The 23,096-nt window shown below is 42.0% G+C and overlaps 1 protein-coding gene across 1 annotated transcript in view; it reads left to right on the top strand.

Moving 5' to 3' along the window:
• wdr11 (WD repeat domain 11) overlaps positions 1-23,096 on the top strand; it is a 67,183-nt gene that overhangs the window by 41,349 nt on the left and 2,738 nt on the right. The window contains exons 14-28 of the mRNA XM_078176163.1: positions 1,163-1,271; positions 2,049-2,170; positions 4,399-4,546; positions 6,900-7,006; positions 7,300-7,414; positions 10,330-10,501; positions 10,729-10,837; positions 14,795-14,857; positions 15,185-15,250; positions 16,528-16,717; positions 18,599-18,694; positions 20,066-20,231; positions 20,616-20,713; positions 21,053-21,198; positions 21,997-22,079. Of these exons, the coding sequence (XP_078032289.1) occupies positions 1,163-1,271; positions 2,049-2,170; positions 4,399-4,546; positions 6,900-7,006; positions 7,300-7,414; positions 10,330-10,501; positions 10,729-10,837; positions 14,795-14,857; positions 15,185-15,250; positions 16,528-16,717; positions 18,599-18,694; positions 20,066-20,231; positions 20,616-20,713; positions 21,053-21,198; positions 21,997-22,079 (1,790 nt within the window). The remainder of the gene's footprint in view (positions 1-1,162; positions 1,272-2,048; positions 2,171-4,398; positions 4,547-6,899; positions 7,007-7,299; positions 7,415-10,329; positions 10,502-10,728; positions 10,838-14,794; positions 14,858-15,184; positions 15,251-16,527; positions 16,718-18,598; positions 18,695-20,065; positions 20,232-20,615; positions 20,714-21,052; positions 21,199-21,996; positions 22,080-23,096) is intronic.

The following is a 23,096-nucleotide window of genomic DNA, read 5'->3' as shown; positions in this document are numbered from 1 at the left end:
TTATTTCAACCAGGCTGCCACAGATCATAATCTTATGATAGCATAGGCCTGGGGAGGTTGTAGGATCAGGGAGAGAGAGGGTAACATGCTTTCACACACATACACTGAGAAGCTGCCCAGTGCTGCAGTGTTTTTGTTTGCTCTGTTGAATTCTGTTTCTCCTCTACAGCAGCTGAAGGTTAAGATATTTGTTACTGAGCAATCGCGTGGTAGCTTTTTAAGAAGGGAAGCTTCTCACTTGGCCAGATCTTTTTCCCAGGTGTTTGGAGATTCATACTGCCTAACTAAATATTTAGTTCATACGTGCAAGAAAATGCATGTAAACACTGCTAATTTTGATTTGATTTGATATAATTTCACTTTATCAGAATGTTTTCTCTTTCCAGGATGTACACTGTTTCACTGAAATACACAAATAGAAAAATACGAAACAACAAAACCAAAAATACAGACACTACATATCACATCAGACATTACGAAGAGTGGATGCAGCACAAACTGTTGAATCATTCCCTATTCTGTGTTTGACCCAAGCATCCCCAATAGTTTGACAAATTTTGAAAGTCAAACACTCAATTTACTGCATTCTGGTGAATTTATATGCACCAATTTGTGCCTTTTCTGCATCATTTTAAGAGGGAAATTTCTTTTATTTTGTCAAAATAAATTTTCCCTGCTACTTTCATGTTTTTATTGAGCGGTACAAATGCACAATGCTGTAAATATTATGGTGAATGTGTCTTCTGTGCCCCCCCTGAAATCTATGCCTCTTTCTCAACCTGTTCAATCGAGCCTGTGGGACTCTAAATAGTCTGTGTGGTGGCACTGATGTTCCTCAAATAAAACGTGACAACGTGTGAGAATACTTTCTTTTAGTATATTTAGTTTGAAACCCTGTCTCAAACATTTAACCCCTCAGTCTTTGAGCAGATCTGTACCTGTCTAACTAGTCTAGCTTAAAGCCAAAAAGAGAGACAACTGTACTGACTGTATTTGTTATATATATCTCGCTGTAAACAGTTGTGTGCCAAGGATACACCACAGTAAGGTTTAAGACATAACAACAACAACAACAACAACAACAAACCTTACAGTGGGGTTTTGGGCAGTGTATGTTATGAGATGTAATGTGTATGTGTGTGTGTTTGGTGTCCATCCTCAGACAGTACCTGGTGGTGGTGTTCAGAGACAAACCCCTGGAGCTGTGGGACATCAGGACAGGGACGCTTCTCAGGGAGATGGCTAAGAACTTTCCCACTGTGACTGCATTGGTACTGAAAAAAACTACATACTAATAAAAAACACATCTTTACTGATCATTAATTCTAAAGTACTAGTGAAACACGAGGAAAAAGATGCAACAAATAATGTGGAAATGTAACAGAAATGACATGTGTTCCCCAAAAGCTGTTAAGGTATGTTCATGTTAATTCACAGCTGTATATCTAAACATCTCCAGTTTAAGTATTTACTTTAACAAAACACTGTCAGTGCTGTAGTAGCATCGATTGTTGACTCTTCCCTGCGTTAATAGTCTCTACTTTTTGACCCCTTTCCCTTCTTGTGTTTGTGTGGGCCATTTGAAAGATTAGTCTGAAATTTTTCCCCAAGCTCAGCAAAGAACAGTGGCTTCATTAGGCCAGAGCAATGCTCATAAAAGAAGAGTTATGCTGGACAAACTTTACAGTGGGGCTGTAAAATCCTCCACAGCGCAAATAAAAAACGCCAGTATCCTTAATAATACATGCTGGCCTCCCCCAGCCCCATATTGCTGTCTCATTTCCATATTGATTACAACCTTGAGTCAACCAGACTGCAGCCACAGCGCTCCAGCAGTTAGATAGGGAGGCTGGGGGGAAAACAGCTCTCCTGCGTGCCTTAGTTTCATTTATGTGAGCATCTACTATATGTGCAAACTGTCTCTTCCCTTTTCTCCTGTCTTTGTCTTTCTGCTTTTTGCTGTTATGCGGGCAAATGTGTTTATATCTGGGTCTTAGTCTAGGGCTGCTGCTGTAGCTGAAACTCTGTGTGTTTGTGTGTGTATACAGGAGTGGTCCCCGTCCCACAACTTGAAGAGTCTGAAGAAGAAGCAGATGGCAGCGAGGGAGGCCATAGCTCGCCAAACAGTGTCAGATGCCGAGCAGAGTAGTGTTGAATCTTCTGTCATCAGGTCAGCGTTATAAAACTTCAGAATTTTGTTCCTGGAATCTGTTTACCAGGATAGAAAGCCCTGAGGCAGAGATAGAGCTCTTATGAGAGGAACTGAAATCAGATAAAAAAAAGACACTGTGGGAGACCGCAATTATGACACTATAATTCGAATGTTTTTAATTTAACAGTTAATCATTCCAAATACAAAACTATTTCTCTGTCCCTTATCGTGTTTAATTGATTATCTGATTGCATAAGGTAACAGTCCAGTATTAATTTTCAGCCACAGAAAAACTTAGATCAGCGCGCCTTGACTGACATACCTCCACACTCCTGTCAGATAAACTCAAGTAACCCTAGGAAGCCATCTAACATAACCTTTTGTCCATTACTTTAATCTAACTATTTCAACATTTTGTCCATTACTTTAAGCTAGCTTGTTCAACCTTTTGTCCATTACTTTAAGCCAACTATTTCAACCTTTTGGCCATTAATTTAAGCCAACTATTTCAACCTTTTGGCCATTACTTTAAGCCAACTATTTCAACCTTTTGGCCATTAATTTAAGCCAACTATTTCAACCTTTTGGCCATTAATTTAAGCTAACTATTCCAACCTTTTGGCCATTAATTTAAGCCAACTATTTCAACCTTTTGGCCATTACTTTAAGCCAACTATTTCAACCTTTTGGCCATTACTTTAAGCTAACTATTCCAACCTTTTGGCCATTAATTTAAGCCAACTATTTCAACCTTTTGGCCATTAATTTAAGCCAACTATTTCAACCTTTTGGCCATTACTTTAAGCCAACTATTTCAACCTTTTGGCCATTGTTTCAAGCTAGCTATTTTAGCCATTTATCCATTCTTTGAGCTTAATTTGAAGACCTCTCTTGTCACTTGCTAACTTGTTCTAACACATTCAATTGCAACACATAATGAAAAAAAGTAAAGCTTTAAAGGGGAACTAAACCCCCCTCTCTGGGCATTACTCTGCCCACAGCTTGATTTAAAAAAATTCAGAAAAGATAGGCGGAGCTGAGGGAGGGAGGAAGGGGTGGGGGGGCAGGCGTGTGGCTGAGGAAGGGGGCGGAGTGAACATTGTCCCTCGCTGCGGGGAGAGAGGAGAGGGCTTCCCCGGAGGTCAGGCCTCTTTACCCGGTCCCTCTCCTCCACACTTAGACTTATTTTCATTGTGCCGATGGTGGCTTGGAAAACCGCCCCTAACTGTGTCACACGGGCAGAAGGGAAGGCGGCCGGAGCTCGGCCAGTCCCCTTCTCCACACTTTGACTTATTTTATCCTACTTGGTTCTATTTCTCCCTCTCTGGGAGTCTGGGCTCACCGCGCAGCAGCCCACCTCATCCGTCCATCCATCCACCCCTCCCTCCCTCGCGGCCCCGCACATATACCCCCGAGGCTTGGCTCTCTCTCACCGCGCAGCGGCCCTCCACATCCTTCCCTCGCCGCCCCGCACATATACCCCGAGGCTCAGCGCCTCTCCTTGACCAACTAACCTAAATACTATAAACACACTACTAACTGTAAACCTACACTAAAATACACTATGCTAACAATACAGTTTGACAAATTACTAGCTATTCTCTCTGCTCTACTACTCTCTCTGCTCTGATCCAACCTACTCGCTATCAGTTTGATAACTGCGCTGCGGACAGAATGGTTTTATAGTAAGGGGAGGAGTAAAGGGAGGAGGGCAGGCTTTAGCGTGGATGGTTAGTGACGTCATTCGCCTCGAAAAAGAATCATTCGCCTCCAATGTAATATAATGTAAATTCAAATGCAGTAACCAGGTTTCAAGCTGTAGAGGGCACTCCATAGCACATTTTTAAAACAAAATGTAGATTTTCAACAGTTTGCACTAAACTGTCAAGATTTTGAGCAGGATCAGTCAGTAACACTACTATACAACCAGAAACAATGATTATCAGCTGAAAAAAATGGTTTTAGGGTTTAGTTACTCTTTAAAGTAAAGTAAAGCTGACTTAATATGGTTGTATTTTTTAAATGAAATGATAATTTCTGTTTTGTTTTGTTTTTTTGTTTTTGTTTTTTTGTTTGGTTTTGGTTTTTGAATTACTCAAACTTCTTTGCAATTCCCCCCTAAGGTATAAGTACTCCAATTTGGGAATAAGTGGCTTAGAAGAGCTGCAGAATACCAAGATATCCTAGTCCAGCTAAAAAATGTCACATTGGAAAGAGTGCAAACATGACATATTTCTCTACTACAGTCTCCTCCAGGATGCAGAGAGCAAGTCAGAGACCAGCCAGGCCATCTCAGCCAGGGAGCATTTTGTATTCACTGACACAGACGGGCAGGTCTACCACATCACCGTAGAGGGCAACACAGTCAAAGATGGTGCACGAATTCCCCCTGATGTGAGTCCAGAGACTGTGTCTTTTTTATGTCTTCACTACATCAAGGTCATCCTCACTGATCCTTGCACAGAGTTATTCCCACTCATTTCATATATTTTACTCTCCATTCAGGTTCATGTTTTGTTAAACCTTCCGGTATACAAAGATCTAAATCTGTCTTTTCATTGCCCTGTTAACTTTCTGTGCACATCAGTGTGCCTCCTATCACTACCTCTACCTCTGACTTTCTCCTTTCCTCTCTCTGCAAATTTAGTTATCTGTCAAATCTATTAATCAATACTTTCTCTCAGTATTGTAACCTACACTGTCCCTTACACTGGATTTCACTTTTATTCATCACATCCATCATTGTGCAGTCACTTTTTTTTTTTTTAAGATAGAAAACTGATAAGCTTCCTTTTTCGGTCTCTCGGTTCCTTTGTTATTGCTCTGGCTTTGTCTCTCTTATGTTTAAAGGTTAAATCTTTCTGTGCAACCTGTGCTATTCTTTCTCAATGTCAAAGAGAATGAAAAGAAGAGAGCAAAGTGTTTCACATCAATTACTTCCCTGTTTTTGTGCTCAAACATCTGCATTGTGTCAACATTTTACCTCGTTTTGGAGCTCAAAAGAAACATGGTGGTTAGCCAGTGTCTGCACAACATCCTCTTTTGTTTAGTAAAAGCTATTACTCCCCTTCTATGTCTTACGTCCTTCAGGGGGTTTTTTTCATGGAGCTTGTGTGCCAGATGATATACATGCTGGCTCCACAACAAGAAGTGTTCAACCTAATGTGCTACAGCTTTTAAAGCTTTATGTTTTTGTTGCCAGATTAAACCCATTTTTTTGCTAGAGAACAACAGCCAAGAGAATGTGTGTGATTTTGAGTGTGTCATCAGTGTGTCATCAGTTTGTCCCAGATAGTGTATTGCACGTGTTCTCTTCACTGGTTCAGAGTGTGACTCAGGCTCAGGAGAAGAGTTACTGTATAAACCTGTAAACCATCTGATGTTAACCCAGCTATTAATTCACTGTGACAGCAACATGATACACAGAAACAAGCCATTACTTTAGACAGGATTTCTTTTCCGCTGGATGACTGCAGGATGCGGTGATAAAATAGCAGCAGGATGTTTTGGTTACTTCATAAGTCAACATGTCACCACCAACAAAGAACCGTTTGATAGTTGATTTAAGAAAGGTGTTTAGTTGCCCGAGCATCTGTTTTCCCCAGAGTAACATGAAATTGAAGCTATTGTTTGAGAAGTCCTCTGGAAGACTTTCTCTTCAGGAACTTTCTTGGACTCATTATCTAGTTGTGACTCCTAATTTTGTTGAGCTGAGTCAAGCTATAGAGTAGATAGCACCTTCTGTTGTTTGTCTTTGATTGCACACATCTTCTGTCAGTAAACACAAAGCGATTTCACTCATTATCACTAACACTTTCTTATCATTTGAGATGGCAAAATTCATCTTGCTCCATACAGCATTTCTAAAGGAAAGCCCCCATAGTATATCAGATTCTAAAGTCCATTCCTGAGTAGCAGATTGTTAGACAGCCTGTGTTTTGCCCGCTCACTCCTTGGATCTATTCACAACACGCAGACAGAAACTGGAGGTTTACCTGGGGATTTTAAAGCCTTATCTTCGTGGCGGCTACAGATTCATTGCTCGAAGATTTGCATACCCCAAAGGTTTTACAGTCCTTTCAGGATGATAGAAGATCTTCAAATCTCTGTCAGGAAACTGACAGAAACTCTCCTAAATAAAGTTTTGTCCTATCATCCCCTCTGCATGCACACTGAAGGTGAGCCGACAGTAAATGTCTTCCCAGCAGCACTCTGTCTTGTGGCGCAGCCTTACTTTAACTCAGCTGATGTGCTTGTTTACCACTCGGCCAGATAATATGATGTTTTATAGTTGAGGGAAAGGCATTTTTATGTTGTTGGGATTACAATTTTTAACTACACATTGGAACGCTGTATTAAAGAGGAGCCTTGTTACCATCATTCACAACATCATTTATTTTATGTCTATCCTCTAATTATGTGGAGAGTGATCATGGACTTGTGATGATTTTTAATTAGGTACTTGAAGAGTGCAACGATGCTCATAGGTGACCCTGGTAATAATAATGAAATTCTAAAATTTTGTGTTTGTAAATATTGGAAAATAATCCACAAAGTCAAAAAAAGTCAAAAAAATCAAGCCATACAGCCTAAACTGTTAGTTACATGTTTAGGTTAACTTAAGTAACAGTTTTCATATACATGACTTAATTCGGAATTCTTAGGCGGGGGACAAATACGCAGCTCTCTCTCCATATTTTTCGTTTCGCTCCTCTCACTGAATATGTGCATTCGTCCTGTGTTGCAGGGCAGTATGGGTAGTATTGCCTGCATCGCCTGGAAAGGTGACACCCTGGTGCTTGGAGACGTTGACGGCAATCTCAATTTCTGGGACCTCAAAGCTCGTTTGTCCAGGTAAAATATACACAAGTTTTAGGCCACTTACTACACTGTACCTACAGTATATTACATCACTACCTTCAGTTCTCCAAAGCATTTCTTTGTGCTCCTTTTGGGTTTTTACATATTCATTCCATATTGATTCTTATTTTAAATACATTTTTTATGAGACCAAAAGAAACCCTGCCCAGAATGGTCATGGATTGATTGTCTCTGCTGGTGTTTCTCATTTGTTAATACCAACGGTAAAGAAATGACTGTGGGGTAGCAAAGAAAAAATCAATGGCTAATGCTGTTGATGCTTTCAGGGGAATACCGACACATCGAGGCTGGGTGAAGAAGATCCGCTTTGCTCCGGGGAAGGGCAACCAAAAGCTGCTGGTCATGTACACAGATGGAGCAGAAGTCTGGGACACCAAAGAGGTGAGGCTCCACACCAGCCCTTGGCAGTCACCGTTGATATTATACAGTACAGGCCAAAAGTTTGGACACACCTTCTCATTCAATGCGTTTTCTTTATTTTCATGACTATTTACATTGTAGATTCTCACTGAAGGCATCAAAACTATGAATGAACACATGTGGAGTTATGTACTTAACAAAAAAAGGTGAAATAACTGAAAACATGTTTTATATTCTAGTTTCTTCAAAATAGCCACCCTTTGCTCTGATTACTGCTTTGCACACTCTTGGCATTCTCTCCATGAGCTTCAAGAGGTAGTCACCTGAAATGGTTTTCCAACAGTCTTGAAGGAGTTCCCAGAGGTGTTTAGCACTTGTTGGCCCCTTTGCCTTCACTCTGCGGTCCAGCTCACCCCAAACCATCTCAATTGGGTTCAGGTCCGGTGACTGTGGAGGCCAGGTCATCTGCCGCAGCACTCCATCACTCTCCTTCTTGGTCAAATAGCCCTTACACAGCCTGGAGGTGTGTTTGGGGTCATTGTCCTCTTGAAAAATAAATGATCGTCCAACTAAACGCAAACCGGATGGGATGGCATGTCGCTGCAGGATGCTGTGGTAGCCATGCTGGTTCAGTGTACCTTCAATTTTGAATAAATCCCCAACAGTGTCACCAGCAAAACACCCCCACACCATCACACCTCCTCCTCCATGCTTCACAGTGGGAACCAGGCATGTGGAATCCATCCGTTCACCTTTTCTGCGTCTCACAAAGACACGGCGGTTGGAACCAAAGATCTCAAATTTGGACTCATCAGACCAAAGCACAGATTTCCACTGGTCTAATGTCCATTCCTTGTGTTTCTTGGCCCAAACAAATCTCTTCTGCTTGTTGCCTCTCCTTAGCAGTGGTTTCCTAGCAGCTATTTGACCATGAAGGCCTGATTCGCGCAGTCTCCTCTTAACAGTTGTTCTAGAGATGGGTCTGCTGCTAGAACTCTGTGTGGCATTCATCTGGTCTCTGATCTGAGCTGCTGTTAACTTGCGATTTCTGAGGCTGGTGACTCGGATGAGCTTATCCTCAGAAGCAGAGGTGACTCTTGGTCTTCCTTTCCTGGGTGGGTCCTCATGTGTGCCAGTTTCGTTGTAGCGCTTGATGGTTTTTGCGACTCCACTTGGGGACACATTTAAAGTTTTTGCAATTTTCCGGACTGACTGACCTTCATTTCTTAAAGTAATGATGGCCACTCGTTTTTCTTTAGTTAGCTGATTGGTTCTTGCCATAATATGAATTTTAACAGTTGTCCAATAGGGCTGTCGGCTGTGTATTAACCTGACTTCTGCACAACACAACTGATGGTCCCAACCCCATTGATAAAGCAAGAAATTCCACTAATTAACCCTGATAAGGCACACCTGTGAAGTGGAAACCATTTCAGGTGACTACCTCTTGAAGCTCATGGAGAGAATGGAGAGCAAAGGGTGGCTATTTTGAAGAAACTAGAATATAAAACATGTTTTCAGTTATTTCACCTTTTTTTGTTAAGTACATAACTCCACATGTGTTCATTCATAGTTTTGATGCCTTCAGTGAGAATCTACAATGTAAATAGTCATGAAAATAAAGAAAACGCATTGAATGAGAAGGTGTGTCCAAACTTTTGGCCTGTACTGTACATGCGGCAAACTTGATTAGTTTGTTTTAACACATTATAAACTCCAGCACGCACCACCTGACTGGGCTGCATAAGTCATATAAAAGTAAAGAATCTGCAACGGTCTGCAAGTTCGTAGCAGTGGTTTACATTTAAACAGATTTACTGTGGCAGAATTAATGTGTCTCCACAGCACTGTAATCACTGAAGCACTACAATATTGTGGCGGGGTATATTTAACTAATGTCCTCAAACTAATGCTGTGGTAATCGCGTATCCGCTGTAATTGTCCTGTTATATTAAAGAATCATTACAGTGCAGTGTACACATACAGAAGCCCTAAAAGCTTTCCACTGGCATACATAAGCACAACCATAGCAGGATGGATGATCCTCATTCCTGTAAGCGACATGCATCCTTGCTTCCTCTTTAACTTTGTTTACTGAAGTCATCGTCATCATCCAGAAGGTCCTCTCTCTGCGCTGTCGTCATTTCACCTCATCTAAGAATCCTTCAGGCTAGTTTGCGCTCCAATTCATCATTTGATCTAATGTCATAGACTGGACTTTTTTTGTTTATCTGTATCCACACCATAATGTTTGTTAGCTTACCCAGCAGCAGTGTGTTAAAAATTGAAAAGCAGATGGATTTGGACACCGATAGATGCTGTGGTGTATTACGCAGCGTGGGGCAGAGGGAGAGGGTCCCAATGGAGCACTATTGTCTGGGTAGAGAAAGGTGTTTTCTTGAGGGTAGCTGAGATAAGACACAGTTTTCAGTCCCCAATCGTAAAAGCCAGACAACAGATGGATTAAGCTGCTGAGGGAGGCAAGCAACGGCTATGGGGCTGAAAAGAAAAGGAGAGAGAGAGAGAGGGAGGGAGGAGCAGGAGAGAATGAGGGAGGGAAGGAAGAGCAGGAGAGATCTCCGAAATGCTTCAGCGCTCTGCTGACAGGTGGGTTGCACGGACTCCCATACAGCCCCATAAAAAGCCAGAGAGAAAAGGTTTTTGTAGAACACCTTCTGAAAAGGCTGCTTTTCCACTGAGTCTTCCATTCTGTATCCTGCTGTACTCAACATAAATTAGTTTACAGTAGCGCCCATCCTCCTGTTTCCGAGCCAACAGGCTTTTTATTGAATCCAAAATTCATCCCGTCTTGTGACTTTGTCCCTTTGACTTTTGCAGAGAAGTTGTTTTCCCATTGTCTCCTTTGAGTATTTGCAGATGCTTTAAAAGAAGTATTTAGGTGACAGTTATAGATGAACTGCCCTCCTCTCTTGCAGGTCCAAATGGTGAGCAGCATGCGGATTGGCCGCAATGTGAACTACCGCATTCTAGACATTGACTGGTGCACGTCAGACAAGGTTGTGTTGGCCTCTGACGACGGCTGTATCCGAGTGCTGGAGATGGCCATGAAATCTGCCAGCTACCGCATGGATGAGCAAGACCTGACTGGTAAGCCAGGGAACGAAGAGTGAGGGGCAGCTTGCAAATTTTAGGATGTTGTAGAAGGGAAATGGATTTGATAAAGGCTTTATGCTTAAGAAGTTATATGCACTTTAAAAATCTATCCAGTAACACAACAATGGACACAATGACATGTAATGTGATACTACTCACAGTGGCATTAGCAGCCATGGCCTAATATTGTGTTGTGTCTGATGTGTGGGGAATATGTTCAGATCCAGTATGGTGTCCCTACCTGCTGGTTCCCCGAGCTGCCCTCACTCTCAAGGCTTTCCTTCTGCTGCAGCCCTGGTCAGGAACCTTCACCATGGACATCACTCAAGTGTAAGTCTCAACTCTGATTAAGCTGATGTTAATGTGTCCGCTCTAAAATAATCCCCTGTTGTTGGTGCATGGCAGTGAAGCGTCACTACTCTGCACCTGTAAAACATGTGTGCAGCATTCTGTTCTTTCCCACACAATGGCAGTACAGCATTTGCTATGAGATGGGCTAGATGCTACTGTACAAACAGGAGGAACATGCAAACGCGACTACTGCAGTCAAAAAGTTTTGCATGGAACTTCCCAAAAAAAGAATTGAGGTGCAGTGCAGTTGTGCTTTGATGGAAATAAGAAACCAGTCAAATGCAACCCCACAGTTTATTTGTTGAAGCTTGAATCAGAGTCATTTAGGGTCTTTGTGTGTGTGCGGGGGCTGGGGGGAATCATCAAAGAATCATCAAATATTTCCCTGCTAATACTGAATAGTATTTTTGCTTGAAATGCCCATTTCTGCTAAGGTCAATTTCAAATTTTCAACTTCACCTGACCTGCATAGAACAACCAGTCAAAAACTCACATGAAAACTGAATACCCAGAGAAAATGCAATACCACACTCAAGGACCAAAGTCAAAAATCTGAATCATGACCTTGTTAAGGTGTTTATAAAATGATTATAAAAATCACTGCATCACCAAACTTTTTTACTGCTCGAGATGCCCCTGAGCAGGTCTTCAAAATCAGTGTCAGGGCTGACCAATGCGTTTTTTAAAATTATTTGTAACAGCCTCATAAAGTCATATCCAATTCCAATCCTCAGTTTATTGTAGCAAATTGTAGTTCGGTACACCAGCTATAAAAACAAACACAAAAAAAAATACTGGCACATAGAGTGTGTGTATCCCAAAAGCAAGCTGTTGCAAGCAAGTATGCAGAGCAGCACATTGAAAGGGGCCAGTAATTTCACTTATAGATATCCACACGGCCTGCATCAATGATTGAGCAGAGCTGCTTTAGGTTTAATTGCATTTGAACTTGCGTGCAATGCTTTGTTAAACATGGGGATGAAGACTGGCTGTGAATCAATTGTTAAACATACAGTACAGGCCAAAAGTTTGGACACACCTTCTCATTCAATGTGTTTTCTTTATTTTCATGACTATTTACATTGTAGATTCTCACTGAAGGCATCAAAACTATGAATGAACACATGTGGAGTTATGTACTTAACAAAAAAAGGTGAAATAACTGAAAACATGTTTTATATTCTAGTTTCTTCAAAATAGCCACCCTTTGCTCTGATTACTGCTTTGCACACTCTTGGCATTCTCTCCATGAGCTTCAAGAGGTAGTCACCTGAAATGGTTTCCACTTCACAGGTGTGCCTTACCAGGGTTAATTAGTGGAATTTCTTGTTTTATCAATGGGGTTGGGACCATCAGTTGTGTTGTGCAGAAGTCAGGTTAATACACAGCCGACAGCCCTATTGGACAACTGTTAAAATTCATATTATGGCAAGAACCAATCAGCTAACTAAAGAAAAACGAGTGGCCATCATTACTTTAAGAAATGAAGGTCAGTCAGTCTGGAAAATTGCAAAAACTTTAAATGTGTCCCCAAGTGGAGTCGCAAAAACCATCAAGCGCTACAACAAAACTGGCACACATGAGGACCGACCCAGGAAAGGAAGACCAAGAGTCACCTCTGCTTCTGAGGATAAGTTCATCCAAGTCACCAGCCTCAGAAATCGCAAGTTGACAGCAGCTCAGATCAGAGACCAGATGAATGCCACACAGAGTTCTAGCAGCAGACCCATCTCTAGAACAACTGTTAAGAGGAGACTGCGCGAATCAGGCCTTCATGGTCAAATAGCTGCTAGGAAACCACTGCTAAGGAGAGGCAACAAGCAGAAGAGATTTGTTTGGGCCAAGAAACACAAGGAATGGACATTAGACCAGTGGAAATCTGTGCTTTGGTCTGATGAGTCCAAATTTGAGATCTTTGGTTCCAACCGCCATGTCTTTGTGAGACGCAGAAAAGGTGAACGGATGGATTCCACATGCCTGGTTCCCACTGTGAAGCATGGAGGAGGAGGTGTGATGGTGTGGGGGTGTTTTGCTGGTGACACTGTTGGGGATTTATTCAAAATTGAAGGCACACTGAACCAGCATGGCTACCACAGCATCCTGCAGCGACATGCCATCCCATCCGGTTTGCGTTTAGTTGGACGATCATTTATTTTTCAAGAGGACAATGACCCCAAACACACCTCCAGGCTGTGTAAGGGCTATTTGACCAAGAAGGAGAGTGATGGAGTGCTGCGGCAAATGACCTGGCCTCCACAGTCACCGGACCTGAACCCAATCGAGATGGTTTGGGGTGAGCTGGACCGCAGAGTGAAGGCAAAGGGGCCAACAAGTGCTAAACACCTCTGGGAACTCCTTCAAGACTGTTGGAAAACCATTTCAGGTGACTACCTCTTGAAGCTCATGGAGAGAATGCCAAGAGTGTGCAAAGCAGTAATCAGAGCAAAGGGTGGCTATTTTGAAGAAACTAGAATATAAAACATGTTTTCAGTTATTTCACCTTTTTTTGTTAAGTACATAACTCCACATGTGTTCATTCATAGTTTTGATGCCTTCAGTGAGAATCTACAATGTAAATAGTCATGAAAATAAAGAAAACGCATTGAATGAGAAGGTGTGTCCAAACTTTTGGCCTGTACTGTACTTACAACAGCAGTTACAGACTGACCTCCTCTCACTACATACAGTATGTCATCAAATCTCAATAAAGCTGCCAATATATCTTTATCTATATATGTTTTGCTCTATTGGTTTTAATTGACACTAATGTTCTTTTTGTTTGATTTTGTTGTTATGTACTTTTTACAAGGTTTTCTTTTAAGGAAGACAGAGAAACATTTTCTGTAGTCGCCTATCCTGTTATGGGTGGCGGTGGGGGCTGTAGCCTATCTCAGCTGACACTGGGCGAGAGGCAGGGTACACCCTGGACAGGTCACCAGACTATCACTGGGCTGACATATGAACAGACAACTATTCACACCTACGGACAATTTAGAGTCACCATTTAACCTGAATGTCCTTGGACTGTGGGAGGAAGCCGGAGTACCAGGAGAAAACTCACACTGCCACGGCGAGAACATGTAAACTCAGTAGGGGTCCCTCACCCTGGGTTCGAACCAGGAACCCTGTTGCTGTGAGGCGACAATGTTTACTACCACACCACCGTGCCACCCCACAAATCTAATGTCAACCTATTTTCAAGATTTGTTTCATCAGAAACAAGTCTTGCTCTTGATCAAAACTCGATAGTGCCATCTCCCTTGAATATAGTTCTATTTGAATTTGAGGCTTTTAGTTAAATTTAAAGTTACAGACTAGATTTAGTTGTGAGCAGGAATGGTCTAAAGCTGTTTGTGTTTATCAGTATATGAAATAGAAAGTTATTTGTAAGTAATGAGATTTGAAAGATTGAGTTCTTAAAAGTCAGGATCAATAAAACAATAAGACTTGCCTTGATGCATTTTTCTTTACCGCCATGTCATCCTCCAACCACCCAAGCGTTCACTTTATTACCTTCATAAAAAAACACAGCCAATTTGCCAGTGTAAGCAACTTTTCTTTGTAAACAAGTCAACATGGGAGCCAGTGGAGGCCTCCCTTAGAGAGGAGTATTACTTGTGTTTTTTCAAAGAGCTACATCTGTGTTCAGCTATCGCCTGATGTAATTATGCCCTGTTTAACTGAAAACCTCAGTGTGACACTGCTTTTTTCCATTAAACACACACAGCTGCCTTATCATAAGTCAGGCGGATATATTAGCAGCGCTCGCAGTGTGCTACCTGACCTCAGCATAAATGTTCGAATAGAGTTATCTGTTATTGCCTGACGCCAAAGATCGACTGCTCTTACCAAGCAGGATCTCACCTTCCCATTTTAATATCAGGACAGGTTTTATTTCAGGGAGCTGTTTGACTGAGTTTGATCCCTCTCTTTCAGAGACTACAATGAAAAAGACGAGATAAAAGGCCTGATCCAGGAGCAGCTCAACTCCCTGTCTAAGTGAGTTATTACACTGCCTAATGATAATGTTTACACACTGTAGCTCAAAATAGAATAATTATATTTATGTCATGATGCAAACGGCAACAATCAGATGCATGTGAATGTACGTGTATGCGCCAAGTGTCAGTTTTTGTTTACGCTGTTTTGCCCTGCAGTCAGAGTCCCAGGATCTTTGTGTTTAGACAGCAGGCCCAAAGAGCATGTAGTCTGTGGGTTGACAGATAAGAGGAATCTCCCATAGCTGCCACACTGGGCCTGCTGTGTTTGAGAAGTGTAATTGGCTCTGGCTGTGTTCTGATTGTCTGTCTCTGATTGGCTCCCCAGTGATATGAAGAGTGTGCTACAGGACCCGGAGCTCAGCCTGCTGCAGCGCTGCCTCCTGGTGTCACGGTGAGTCAAAACTCAGCATGGAGTCACCACTGTTTGTTGTCTGCACATATTGTACTGTGTCCGTTATGGTGTACCAGTAACATGATTATTTTAACATTCAGACTCCATACCTATGTCAAAGACTGAACATGAACACATGGAATTCTAAGTGACGGAGCTCTAACAGAAGTCTAGTTTCTGTTAGCAGTAAAATAGTAAATAGCAAACAAACTATTCTGGAAGTGAGATGACACTCTTTCCCTCTATCATCATAAGAGAATACTGAAACTGTAAACACAGAGCACATGTTAAACGTTGAGTCAATAAGTGTTTCTTTCTGCTCATGTTTTCCAGTCTGTTTGTATGAACGTTAAGTTTAGGGGTTAGAGTGGGTCTATTTGTTCCAGTGATCTGAAGCCGAACTGAGTTTGCAATCAAGCTACTTGTTAGTCTCGTTGTTGTTCACTGATTGATCCCAATGTAATTAAACCGAGCAAGACGTAATTAGATGGCTCAGGAGTGATTTCTCTACAAAAGTCTGTGCTCAGTGTTAGACTGGCTACATTTTCACAGTCGTTATGTGTGGAATATTACTTAATTATTTATTTTTTACATTTTGCTGAATTCAGAAATAAATAATGTACTTGGAAAAGATAAACAAGATGATGTAATATTATGAGACATTTATAACAAATTATCTGCGTAAATATCAGGATGTGTTTTTGCTGTAACTGTACAGCCGTGATTTATCCACGATTAAAACATGACATGAGAGCTGGTGTCAGCAACTCTGATCGCATCTCTGCTCCAGTTCTCATTTCCCTCGAGCATCTGACAAATCTAGAGCAGCCAGTCTGAGTGGAAATGTAATATCATCCCACAGTTTGCATCCTGTTATTAAAACCGTGATTTACCTGGAAAGTCCCCAAGACCCTTTATTTACCACGAGTACTATGACTGTGCTCACACTGAGAGCTCGCATTATGTCTCCACATCCGGCCGGCCAAGTTTCCTTGCCATTGTTAATGTGGCAAGGTAACCTAGCAACAGCTGTGTGCCTGTGCAGATATGTTTAAAAGAGGCTGAGGGAAGTAAACGGTGGAAGAAAAGGCAGAAGGATGTGGAGAGGGGGTGGAGGGGAGCTGGGAGAGAGAGGCGTGGGCAGGAACTATGGTCATTAGTGAGCAAACTACTAGAAGAACCACGCAGCGTGTTGGTTCAGACTGCAGAACGTGACTAACCTCCAGACAGAACATTATCCACTCTGGGCCCAGCTGATGCATTGTGGTAAACCACAGGCTGTTCGGGGATGAGTCAGATCTTCACTTCTGGACAGTGGCGTCCCACTACCTCCAATCGTTCGCCCAGGCTCGTCAGCTGAGTGTGTCCACTACAGAGGGTCAGGCCCAAAGTGAAGGAACCCAGCAGTCACCTCAGAACCACCTGGACATCTGCCATGACGTCCTGTGTGAGAGCTCTTACTTCCAGGTCAGTGAAACAACAGGAGTGTTTGCCTGTTTTTGTTGCTTTTTCTGTCTTTGGTGAAAAGAGACAACAGAGACAAATACATGATCACAGCAGTCAGCATTTCAAAACTCCCTTAGGAGTCATCCAGAGACATTTACTAACGGGCCAAGCACAAACAAACTCCTGCCAGGCTGCTCCTTGTCATCTACAGTGGCAACATCATCACCCGGTCACACAGTACATTCCATTATCAATGACATTGTGTATCCTATCTGTTGTCTCACTAAGCTGCGGTCTTAAAGGGAAGCAACTCACACTTTAAAGCCTTTGAGGTCAAACCTATCTTTCACTTCGCCTTCACTGCATTTAATTCCCCCATCATTTCCTCCAATGATTCTAGCCCACACTAGGACACGCTCAATTAAAAAAAAAAAAAAAAAAAAAAACCCTCTTGTTTGCACCGTGTCATTGCTCGGATCAGTGCGTCTTGCTGATGGCTCTTATAAACAATACCTTGAATCTCCAACTTAATTATCGACCCAGTTTGCTCTGAAGAGTGTTAGAAAAGTTTCTTCTGAAGATACCCATTGATTGGTCCTCCTGTGCTGTGTCTACTCGCATCACTCTGTTGGTCAACATGGCGGCCACGCAGCCCATTTAAAAAAAATGCCACAGCAAATGTGAAGGTGTTTCATTCAAGGTTTATTTCTTTGTTTTGCAGTCGTGATGCACCCACACATTGTTTTTGTGTCCAGGCTGCAAAAAAATACTTTTGTGGACTTTAGGAAAAGTTTGAAGAAGTAAAGTAATTAAAAAGTTGGCACACTGTGCAAGTGAAGACAGAGATTCTTTGGTGGGTCTGGTCTTCTTCCCCTACGAGGCTACATCAATATAACCAGGGAGGCAGAGGAGAGGAGAGAATGAGTACCTTCTCTGATGAAAGATGATTAGAAAAATGTCAAGTAGCTTTTAGCTAGCATTAAGGCTTGAAGTAGCAGAATGTAAATGGACTGTTTAATTTCAGTCGGTACATGTCCCACTGAAAAGTCTCAAATAAGCCTGTAATTTTTTTTCTTTTTTTTTTAATGCATTATGCACTATTCTGTTTTTGTGAAAGTTCTCCTCCCTGTTAATGAGGGGCCACACAGTGATTACAAAGTTAAGACTTCCAAAGTGCTGCCCAGACGGTCTGCGGATACATTTGGATCCTGTTGTCATAAAACAGCTTCAGTGGTAGCAGCCTGACTGTAATTACTAATATCCAGGGCTCCAATACAGAGCATACAGTTACTAAACTCATTTGCTATCTCTGTGAGGATTTATGCCCACGGCTGTGACTCACATGGAAGAATTCATCACAAGAAAGTGCAAGAAAAAAGAGTTAGATATAGACACACACACAGACACACATACAGCCCATGTAACTAATTTTCTACTATGCTGTTATCTCTCCCCTCATTGTGTCGTTCTCCCCCTGTAGACCTCATATAAAACTGATGAGCCCTCATACTTTGAAATATCGGTTGCAGGTTTCATGATTCATACCTATCATTTGCTCACTGTGGAAAAAAAAGATCTGATCTCCCATCAGGGAACATGCAATGAAATAATGAGGGAAAAGGCACCAATAAGTATGTGAGGCTGTGGCACCAGAAACACTGTGAAAACTCCTGAATATTTTAAGGACTTTATAATTACGCTCTCCATCTCTGCACTCTGCATTTCTATAATTGTCCTCCATATAGTTTTTGCTCATTGTTAATCATGTTCAATAATCTATCCATCGTTGTCTCTCTCCCAGACACATGCACACGGTTTGAACATGAATTTGTGGAAGTAGTATATAAAAAGAAATAAATAAGAAATAAGCTAACATGTGACTTTACCTTCACTGCTCAACAGAAGTTCCAGTTGGATCGGGTTCACCTGCAGGAGTTGAAGCGCTCCAGTTATGAACACACCAAGAAATGTGCTGACCAGCTCCTCCTGCTGGGTCAGGTAGGTATTACACTACTCATACTGCTGACACTGTCTGTGAATAGGCTGCAGACACGTTGCATTCAAGAACATAAAGATAAGAGTTCCTCCTCTGATGTATATGTATTTAGAGATACAGAATGACCTAGGAAGTTCAAAAAATAAATGTGACACAAACTCTACAGCCGCATGATAGGCAAAACAAACAAAAAAATCATATTGCAGTCATATTTTTGATATGAGTTGCGGTTTTAATAGGAATGGTCATTTTTGCAATTTTCACTTAAAAAAAAAAAAAATGGAAATAATAATGATATAATTTTTGTTGAGTTTGTACCAAACAACTATGTTCCCTTAAGTCTGGAATCTGATTTGTAGGCCGAGGCATCTCCGTAGAACCACAGTGCTTCATTTATAATGTTTTGTTGTGACACATTTTACCTTTATCACAAAAACTGCAGCTCCTGCGATTTAGATATCGCACTTGGCCATATTGTGATTTTGATAATAGGTCTTATTTGCTTTAAACATCTAATTCCATTCATCCATCTTTTAATTTGTTTTTGTCAGAATGAGTCAAGCTCCTCTACGCTTCTGATGTTTCAGATCTTTTAACCAACCACTGAACACAACGCTGTCTTCCTACTTTATACTTGTACTTACCTGTTGGCAAAATTTAGATTAACCTAAGTCACTCTAATAACCATGATCCTACATAAAACATACCTCCACATGGGACCACATATATACTAATCTTTATACTTAGCTGTAATCCTTGAATAAGAAAAATAGAATTTGTCCAAAAATCAGTCTTAAATAACTTCAAAAGGGCATAAAAAGCATTAACTTTACATGCCTGATTCCTGTATACATCCTGGCAATCTCTTTCCTTCTGTCCTACTTACAGCTATCAGACCATATACTACCCTTTTCTCTCACATGCTCGCTAACACCTTCACACTCCGTAGCGGTCATACGTGCATATTGCCATAATGGTAAATAGGTCATATTGGTGCTGTGGAGCCTAATGAAGCAAGATGGACGGTAAGTGCTGCCTCTCTCTTCCCTGGCGTCTCAGCCTGTGGGGATTGAAGTCACCTCTCTCCCCTCTCAATGTCACCACTCTCCCTCTAATCACAGGCTGCAATCAGCAGGCTGTGTTGGAGGTGCAATCCGCCAATAGGCAGACAGGCAGAGGCCAGCTTGGGCCGACCCCAGCGCGAGGTTGAGCCTTCATCTACACCAGATGAGAAGCCAGATAATAAACATAATTTCCCCTTGTTACTCTGTCTTGTCCAGCTCGCACGGTGGTTACTCGACTGAGCTGCTGATGCCTTGTTTCTCTCCTCTACTTCAGTCATTACATTCTCATCTCTCTGTTGTCATTCTCAGACGGACCGAGCGGTGCAGTTACTGTTGGAGACGAGCGCAGACAACAGCAGCTACTACTGCGATTCGCTCAAGGCCTGCCTAGTGACCACCATCACCTCCTCAGGCCCCTCACAGTCCACCATCAAACTAGTGGCCACCAACATGATCGCCAACGGCAAGCTAGCAGGTATTGTTGCTGTGTGTTGGTCGGATAGCAGTTAGCGATCATCTCCAGTCTTGTTTTAATAAGTATGAGCAGCATTCGTTGAGTGTGGGTGTCTGCAGCTTTGAAAGGGTCTTAATATATCTTTAAATAATTCGTTCTTAAGGCCTTTCCCTGAACTAGACACCTTTTAAATTTGATGTTTTATAAAGGTTTTGCAAAGGTGTAGAGTCTTTAAAGATTAAAATTCAGAAGTGGACTCGAATCACACATTCCATAATGAGTGGGGTTTCTGCCCGCGGATTCCCAGTGTGTAAAGAAATCATCACACTGGTGCCTGGGCAGAGTTTGCTAGCGATAGGCTATCATTTCTCCATGTACAATTTCTCTCCTTTTGCTGTCTGTCAGAGGGAGTACAGCTGCTGTGTTTGATTGACAAGGCGGCGGATGCTTGCCGATACTTGCAGACCTACGGGGAGTGGAACCGGGCCGCCTGGCTGGCTAAGGTAACTCAGCATGACGGCGTCCATCAACAGGAAACATCAGATTCCATGTAATATTTGGATAGTTTGTGAATGTGTGGGCTTGTGGGTGGGTGTGTGGACTGTGTGTGTGTATGTGTAGTTTTCATATTTTCTATTGCTAAGTGTAGAGTAGATGATACTTTTTATGCTTTTTACTTATTCTCTCTCTTAATTTTTTTAAATGAAAATCATTTTGAATATTTGTTACTAACATTTTTATCTAGGAAACACAACACTATGTTCTTACACTTCAGATTTTCAAGGAAAGCCCCTTGGAAGCGGTCGGAGTTTCAGTGTCTTGTGTGCTGTGTGTGTCTCCAGGTGCGTCTTAACCCAGCGGAGAGCTCAGATGTGCTGAAGCGCTGGGCAGAGCACCTGTGCTCCCCACAGGTCAACCAGAAGTCCAAAGCCATCCTGGTGCTGCTTTCCCTGGGCTGCTTTTACAAAGTGGGAGAGATGCTTCACAAGTAAGAGCCAGGATTGATGCTGATGTTATGAGGATTTAGGAGTATATGTTGGTGGAAATGGAATATAGTATAATTAGTATGTTTTTGTGTATGTAATCACCTGAAAATAAGAATCTTAGTGTTTTTGTTACTTTAAAATGAGCCATTTCTTTTATGGAGATCGCCTTGTCGCACTGCCATGTTTCTACAGTAGTCCAGAACAAGCAGACCAAAAACTGGCTCCAGATCAGGCCATTCATACCGTAGCAGATGTAGTTGGAAGGCCATCCGCAATGAGTAGCTTCAGAAAAACATTGATTTACTCAGTGTTTTTACAGGGTTAAATCACCAGGTCCATTTGTTTTGGAGTGGAGGAGACCTCTGCTGATAATTTAGCTCACGGTAAAAAACAGTAAAAAAAAACCCTCCCAAATTGAAGATTCTCATTTTAACTTTAACTCTTTATAAAATGTATTACCCTTGTGACTTTTTTCTGCACGATCCTCCCCCCTTGCTCTTTCATTCCCCATTATAAAAACCTGAGTGTATGGCACATTGCATGGTATGGTCTGACCCCATATCTTTTACCTCATCATTGATTCGCTGTTAGTCTACTCGCTCTCTTCTTTGACAGCTCGTGTTATGAGATGCCTCTGGCAGTAGAAGCTCTTGCAGAGAATTAGAGCGACATCGGGACAACAGGGCTGATGTATGCTTTAGGATCACAGACATCAAGGCGGGGATGAGGCTGGTTTCTGACAATAGCTCTCACCTCCTTCTGCCTGTGTCTTTCTCTTCCCTCCTCTATCTCCTGGGCAGTATGAGGCACTTTGATCGCGCCGCCCTCTTCATCGAAGCCTGTCTGAAGTATGGGGTGATGGAGGCCAACGACTCTTCCAATATCCTTTTTGAAAGCCCATTACTGCACTCTGGGGGCCATTTAGAACTAGAGTTAGCTCCCCCTGCTAACCCTGTCCATCTTTACTACAGACGCGCACTGGGTAGCAGAGAGCTTTTTCACAATGAAGGACAATTTAAATGCTCCACGGAGCATATCCTATCACACTTTGATCACAGAGTTAGTGATGCCGCAGACTCATAACGAACTTTTAGGACCCAGACTTTGAAAAAAGTACTCCATTTTAGTTTTTTTTTGTCACGGTTGTCAATGTGTTTGCTGTGTAACTGAAAGGACAGGGCATAGTGTCCCACTGTCACTGTGACACAACTGAGATGAACTTGTGACTCCTCCACAGAATAAGGAATTAACTTTATGGGCAGCAGATACATCACTTTTACCAGCAAGTCACCTTTTCATTAGCCACATTGTTATTGCACGACTTGTAGAGAATGTGTTTCTTCATTTTTATCTTGTATAACCCCTCATTTAGCAATAAACACGAAAAAGTCAACAGAGAAAAAGAAAAGAAAGAATGATATTCAGTATAAAATAATATTTAATCCAGACTGTAATTATTATGAGTACAGCAAACTGAAGGCATCCCCCTTTGGCTGGTTCATTGGTTTGAACTGGCTTGCTGCCACTTAGTGATTTATGATATATGGAGTCCAGACCAGGAGGGAGCAGACTAAACTTGTGTGGGGCTGAGCCATCCTTCAAGAAGTCAAAATATCTCATTTTCAGTTTAGTGAGCGTATAACGTCATATCCACGTTTTTTTTCTTTTTGTTATACATGTATGTTTCCAGAAATACAGGTGACCGATTTATCGCAAAACCAGCACAAATAGGGACCAAACACAAACTCAAGTGCAATCTGTGGGCTCCAGCGTTCCTGTGTTTGTCCAACTAATCTCTGCAATTTTGCTGACCATCGATCATGAGGCTGAAAACACTCAGGTGCCCCAGCGAAGATTTACCCAACAGTCCTGCAATAAATCCTCCCCTGATGAAGGTGAT

This window comes from Epinephelus lanceolatus, chromosome 17, assembly GCF_041903045.1.
Source record: "Epinephelus lanceolatus isolate andai-2023 chromosome 17, ASM4190304v1, whole genome shotgun sequence".
NCBI lineage: Eukaryota > Metazoa > Chordata > Actinopteri > Perciformes > Serranidae > Epinephelus > Epinephelus lanceolatus.
Note: the sequence above shows the minus strand (reverse complement) of the source record. Positions and strands in the feature narration are given on the sequence as shown.